The sequence below is a fragment of the Pithys albifrons genome, chromosome 11, assembly GCF_047495875.1.
Source record: "Pithys albifrons albifrons isolate INPA30051 chromosome 11, PitAlb_v1, whole genome shotgun sequence".
Classification (NCBI taxonomy): Eukaryota; Metazoa; Chordata; class Aves; order Passeriformes; family Thamnophilidae; genus Pithys; species Pithys albifrons.
Window position 1 is genome coordinate 3,379,708 of NC_092468.1, and position 6,550 is coordinate 3,386,257.

General features: G+C 50.6%; 1 protein-coding gene across 1 annotated transcript; it reads right to left on the reverse strand.

The window, feature by feature from the left end:
- Window positions 1-2,571: 2,571 nt before the first annotated feature.
- Window positions 2,572-5,655, reverse strand: SUMO3 (small ubiquitin like modifier 3). Its single transcript, XM_071566231.1, has 4 exons — window positions 5,590-5,655; window positions 5,230-5,358; window positions 3,522-3,593; window positions 2,572-3,219 (listed from the first exon to the last, which is right to left on the reverse strand). The coding sequence occupies exons 1-4, from the start codon at window positions 5,608-5,610 to the stop codon at window positions 3,157-3,159; spliced, it is 285 nt and encodes a 94-aa protein (XP_071422332.1). The 5' UTR covers window positions 5,611-5,655; the 3' UTR covers window positions 2,572-3,156.
- Between the last annotated feature and the right edge of the window lie 895 nt (window positions 5,656-6,550).

Sequence of the window (6,550 nt, forward strand, 5' to 3'; positions counted from 1 at the left end):
GAGGGTTGTGCAGCAGGGCCCCCCCGGTTTGCACCTGGAGCAGCTCCCGCACTGCCCCTCCCGCTGAAGGCACAGGAAGGTCCAAAAGAGTTAAAGTGCCCAGTTCTGAGAGAATTGGCTGAATTACTCAAGGCATGTGCTGTCTGTCTTAACCAGGTAGTTCTGTGCTGCTCGCTGAACCAAAGACCAACAGAACAGACTTCTAAGCCATAAATTAGGTAAACTCAGACTTTTTTTATACTGTTCATGTGGTTATTTTGTTAAAAGTTCAGTGACAAGTAGGGAAACCTGCTATTGAAATGTGTTAGTAATTCCCCTGTTTTCTCTTCACTGTATATGCATTTTAACATTCCTCCTTCCATTAATAATTGCACTTTTTTGGAATATCCTAACACGGTGTGACTCTTGGATATGGTCCTGTGCAGGGCTAAGGGTTGGACTTGATGATCCTTAATGGGTCCCTTCCATCTCACCATTCTGTGATTCTGTTTAAAATAGATATGAGAGCCCAGAGCTGAGATTTTGTGGAGTTAAAGCCAAGATTTCACAAGTTTGACAGGTCATGTCATCGAACAAAGAAAAGGTGTAAGTCCAACAGTGATGAAGATGCCTCAAGACCACCAGAGGGATGAAGTCAGGAGGGCACCACCCAAATTTCAAGCCAAAGGGAAAGCTCCACCCAAGATACTGCCCAGTCATTAATATGGAAATCAGAAGGTGTAACTATGAACCCAAAACTGTATAAATGGCTTATTTTACACAAACAGGCCAGGCAAGTTTTTGCCCAGTATGAACTGGCTTTGCCTCCAACGTTGTTAACAAACACCTTTGCTGCTAAAAGAATAAAAAAGTCTCTTAAGCAGTTCCTTTTATTCCAAGGTTTTTTGGCTTCCCCACCAGGACAGGCCAGGCAGAGCACGAGGCAGGAGCCCCAGATCCACACTGGATTTTGCAACAGCAAAGGGTGACACATCAGTGCACAAACCCAGGACTGCAGGACATCCCACCCCAGCCCACCAACCAGAATAAGAAAAAGCAAACAGGTCCTTCCAGCAAGATTCCTGCAAGCAGGAGCAGATCTAAGATGGCCAAATGCAAAGAGAACTGGCTGGTAAGGATGCCATGGAGCAGCAGGGACTCCTCAAGAAAATGGATTTTATCCCTTCTCCATAAAATCATATGATCTTTACTAAATTTTAATCAGACCTGTACTAACTGTGGGGATGGAGACTGCAAGTGGTTTTGATCTGGATGAAATATGGTCTCCCTGAACAGCAAGAGATGATAAAGACTGTGAGAAAACTGTGAAATAGCTGGAACATGAGATAAGAAGGAAGCTGAGAAAGGAGCGAGCTGTGAGAATGGAATGTGTGCTGACAATTTCTCATGAAACTAAATTTACATCTGGAGAGTGTGTAGTATCCAACTAGAAGTTGTGGCAGAGTGTATGGACACTGTCATGGACCCATGAAAAGTGACCATGGGAGGGATTTAGAACATACAGAGAGTAACTTGTAGATTGAAGTCATCTTCTCCTTCTTCTTCTCCTTCTTTTTGAGTCTGTTACCTGTAGATTAATAAAATTAGTTTTGTGTGTGACACCTGCAGCCCTGTGCCCTTTGTCTGCTACAATGACAACACTAACTTTCTACTTTATATTAATTTTTGATTTTTGCTTGTACCCAAGTTTGTCAGTTCTCTTAACCATGCAAAGCTTTAGACAAAGGAATTTAACCCTGTAGCTGTAGGATGAACTTTAAGAAACAAACCAAAAACCCTGTTTGGATTAGAGGCTGAGCTGTAAGAAATAAATCAGAAAACCTGTCTGGATTAGAGGCCTGAAGCTGTAACATGATTTAGTTAAAAGGAAATGCAGAGCTGCAGAGGTAAGAGCAGCCCATTAGAGCTGTTAAGAGGCACCCAAAATATCCTGCTTGACTTTGGGGAGGAGTTACCAGTTTTAAATTTAAAAGTCACACAGAATATCCTGCTTAACTTTGGGGAGGGGGTTTCACCTGTAACTAAGTATGTAAACCTGGAAACACAAAAGTGAACTTGTCTTTGGTGGGGTTACCCCCGTGTTCCCAGCACTGAATAAAAGGAAGGATTTTGTTCTATTCTATTGGATTTGATTGTCCCTTAATTCAACAGCCTGAGTTGAAATTCCCATGGAACAGGCTCCAAGCAGCCCAAACCACCACACAAACCATTACACCTCAGCAAGGTTAGGGAGCCTGGATGATTATTTTTAAGACTCCTAAACCTCTCTCCTTGCTCACCAGCTCTTCTGCACCATTTGGTGACATTAAAAGGTGCTTTGCTTCCCCCTCATTTATCAAGTTTATCTACCACAAACAAGTATTGGAAAGAAACCTGAGGTCACAGACTTCCAATACCCCCAGAGAAACAGAGGTGAAGGGCCCAGGAGAAAGGGGTGGATGCTGCCTGGCACTCAGCAAGCAGGTGGATACTCAGCAATGGGATTTTTAGAACCCTGCACAACAAAAAGCATCACTGCACTATCACGAGGTTTAAGTTTTTGGACCAACTGCCCAGTCCTGCAGTAATTCAGCACAACAAAAAAATCTTATTTCTGCATTAAAAAAGTATATTTTGACTTTATTATAATATCACAAAACACATGTAAACCTGGAGTATTTAAGGATTGTCTCGTGTTTCAGCCCCGTGTCGAGGGCACGACACTGCCCGAGGGACTGGCTGTGTTTGCAACACGAGCTAAAAAATTAAAACCAGCATGTCTGTTCCTTCTCTTGGTTGCATCCTAAAATGAAGCTTTCATGCTGATTTACATAATTTGAGTTAAACAGAGGGGCAAGACACACCAGAGCCGGGAATGAGCATTCCATGTCCCAACACATGGATGAATGTTTAGGCCACTAAAGATAACAACAGAGACAATACACATGAGGAACTTAAACTGGCCCCATTCAAACACTGATCCATCCCTGCAGATTTTGACTTGCCCACGCAGAACATCAAAGACAACAAGGAACTTTGGTAAACATCCTCTTAAAGTTTCAAAGAGCCCCCTGTGATCGGACTGTTCATTTGGTCACTATTAAAATAGCAAATCCAAGCACAGAGGAGAGTGAGGTGTGATGAGGATCCTGAAACTCCTCCAAATGGTGCCATGTCTCAGCACCCTCCACCCGTCTGCTGCTGGAACACGTCAATTGTGTCTTCATCTTCCATCTCTAGCTGTGGGAGTAACACAGGAATTACTTTAACATTTTAAAAATGTGGAAATTACAATACAGAAAGCCTGAAAGACACGTGGTGACAAAAGCACTTGGCTCTCTGTTCCTAACCAGCAATAGAGCACTTTCAGGGGCAACTTTAATTATTAATGCATGAAACACTTTCCCTCAGCCACCCTGAAGAAAATACTGAACTCACAGCAACTATTTCTGGACCATTTTGATTTCAAGCCCCTTTGATCATCACACAGACATCAGAGTATCTGTGTTGCTAGCAGTTTGCAGCAAGAGTGCTGTTCATACCTGTGCAGGTGTGTCTGTTTCCTTAATTGGCTGTCCATCAAACCGGAATCTGATCTGCCTCATTGACAGGCCCTGCGGAGTCAGAGTAATTAACATGAGAAACCACGCCCGTGTTTCTGAATTCAAACCAACATGGATTTACTGTCAGAACAAATATTAACAAAATTAAGACTCAAAAGACAAGGAGGAGTGGATTTAAACTGACACAGAGTAGGTTTAGAGTAGATACAGGGAAGAAATCCCAGAGGTGGTGAGGCCCTGGCACAGGCTGGGCAGAGAAGCCGTGGCTGCCCCATCCCTGCAAGTGTCCAGTGGAGCATCTGGTAGATGGGGCTTTGAGCAACCTGGTCTAGTGGAAGGGGTTTGGAACAAGATGGGCCTTAAGGTCCCTTCCAACAACCCATCCTGTGATTCTATGATTAAGATTTAACCATCAGGACAAACACATGTGCATCTCTGCCTCCTGGTCTACACTGAGAAAGGCTGAATGTCAGTAAGTTTATGTTGCCCTTAAAATCTGAGTTAATACACGACTGGATTCTGTTTTGACACTGTTTAATCACACGAGAAAGTCTTTATTCTTTGCCTCGTGGACTCAGGACTTTGCCCTCTCAAATCCTTGGAAATCCCTGGGTGGTTCACACTTCTGTCACACACAGAGACAAAGGAACACTAAAACTCCTCACACCTCTCCAAAAACCCAAGTATTCACCTCTCCTTCCAAAACAGGGAGGTGTCAGGACGCAGCAGGCAGAGAACAGGACAGAATGCAAAGTTTGAATAAGTGAAGATAACATCCTGCTGTTAACAGACGAAGGGGAACAGTGGCAAACTCCACTTCCAAAGCCATTTGCATCCCCACCCTCTGCTTTGTGTAACGCAGAGGCATCGAGAGCTCCAGGCTCAGGAACTGGGCTGTGGCAATACATCCCTCTCCAGCTCAGGAGGGCACCGAGGAACAGCAGCCAACAAACACCTGCACCCACAGCAGTCCCGAATGCAGTGGGAGAGGTGTGGGAAGGCAGGAGGAAGCAGCCCACAGGAAGCTGTGGGGGATAGAAGACTTTGTTCTGTGCCATTTTCCAAACAGACAATGCACTCAAAGCTGATAAAGTTTTCTGAGATGACAGGACTGAGGATTAGTGAATTGCCTCAGAGCCAGGATCAGAACTGGAGGAATTTCGGTGACGCTGCCACGGGAGACTGGGGAGCACCTGAGGAGCTGGAGGCAACTTCCACTCACACTGAAGCCGAAAAAGCCTCGAAATACATAACTGCCAAGAAATTTCTTTTATTCTTTTAGCAGCTTTAACTCTACAAAATCTTAGCTCTAAGCTCTCATACCTATTTCAAATGTTTGAGTGTACTTAATTTATGGCCTAGGAGTCTGTTGTGTTAAGACTCTGATTCAGGGGGGCACACAGAACTACCTGGGTAAAGAGGACAAAACATACCTTGAGTAATTAAGACAATTTCCTTCTCTCAGCAGAACTAGGCGGTTTAACTCTTTTAAGCCTTGTTCCACCATCAGCACCGAGGAGCTGCCAGCATCCCAACTCCTCCCTCTCCCGGGGGCCTGGCTGCGCTCACCCGCTGCCCCGGCACGGGCAGGGCAGCATCGGGGGTCCCGCCAGCTCGGGCCCGGTGTCCACCCGGGGCGGGGGGACCCCGCGGTGCCGTGGGAGGCCGGGCCGTGCCCGCGGCCTACCTGCCGCTCGCAGTACGCCTTCATCAGCTTGCTCAGCGGGGTGTGCCGCTTGATTTTGAACTGCACCACGGAGCCATCCTGCCCCGCCACTTTCAGGTTGACGTGCTCGTTCTCCGTTTTCACGCCTTCCTGCATGGAAAACCGGAGGGCGCGGCGGGTTCAGAGACCGGCAGAGTGAGCGCCGGGGTTCCCTCCTGCGGAGCCTCGGCCGGACCCCGCTCCGCATCCCAGCGGCCCGCCACGCCATCGCGGCCCCGCGGCTCGGCGGGACGGAGGGCCCGCAGCTCAGCCGTGGTCCGGAATGCGGCAGAGCGGCCTCTCGTCCCACCCCGGCCCGGCCGGGCCCGGCCCGGCCCTCACCTTGGGCTTCTCCTCCGACATGGCGGCGGGAGGTGGGGGGCGGGCCAGCGCCTTCCCGCGCTCCGAGAGGGCGTGTCTCGGGCCCGCCCCCGGGCCCGCCCCGCGAGCCCATTGGTCGCCGCTTCGGAGGCCCCGCCCCAAGTGCGTTTCGGGGCGGGGTCAGACTGGGGCGGGGCCAGGGGCGGGGCCGATGCGAGCGCGGGCACTTCCCTGCTCAGCCACAAGGGGGCGCTGTGCGGGACCGGCACGGGACCACCACCCGCCCCCGGAACAGCCCCGGGGAAGCGCTGGGAGACCCCCGGCATAGCCCCAGGATAGTCCTGGGAGACCCCCGGAACACCCCCTGAATAGCGCCGGGATAGCGCTGGGAGACCCCCGGAACATCCCCGGGATAGCGCTGGGATAGCCCCAGGATAGCGCCGGGATACCTCCGGAACAGCCCCCGAGGAAGCGTCGGGATAGCCCCGGGACAGAGCCGGGATAGCGCTGGGAGACCCCCGGCATAGCGCCCGGATATCCCCGGGATAGCGCCGGGATAGCGCTGGGAGACCCCCGGAACACCCCCGGGATAGTGCCGGGATAGCTCTGGGAGACCCCCGGAACACCCCCGGGGAAGCGTCCGGATACCCCCGGCATAGCACTGGGAGACCCCCGAGATAGTGCTGGGATACCCCCGGGATAGCGCTGGGAGACCCCCGGGATACCTCTGGGGAAGCGCCGGGATACCCCCGGGCTAGCGCCGGGTTACTTCCGGAACACCCCCGGGGAAGCGTCGGGATATCCCCGGGACAGCGCCGGGATACCCCCGGGGAAACGTCGGGTTACTCCCGAGATAGTGCCAGGATAGTGCTGGGAGACTCTCGGGGCAGCACCGGAATACCCCGGGAATAGCGCCGGGAGACTCTCGGGCAGCACCGGAATACCCCGGGAATAGCGCCGGGAGACTCTCGGGCAGCACCGG

Excerpts from the sequence above, each read along its gene's own strand:
- SUMO3 (XM_071566231.1), bottom strand. The coding sequence starts at position 5,610 with ATGTCGGAGGAGAAGCCCAAG. Across the intron at positions 5,359-5,589 it reads TGTCGGAGGAGAAGCCCAAG|GAAGGCGTGAAAACGGAGAA; the intron begins GTGAGGGCCGGG and ends TTTTCCATGCAG. Across the intron at positions 3,594-5,229 it reads AGGCGTACTGCGAGCGGCAG|GGCCTGTCAATGAGGCAGAT; the intron begins GTAGGCCGCGGG and ends CTGACTCCGCAG.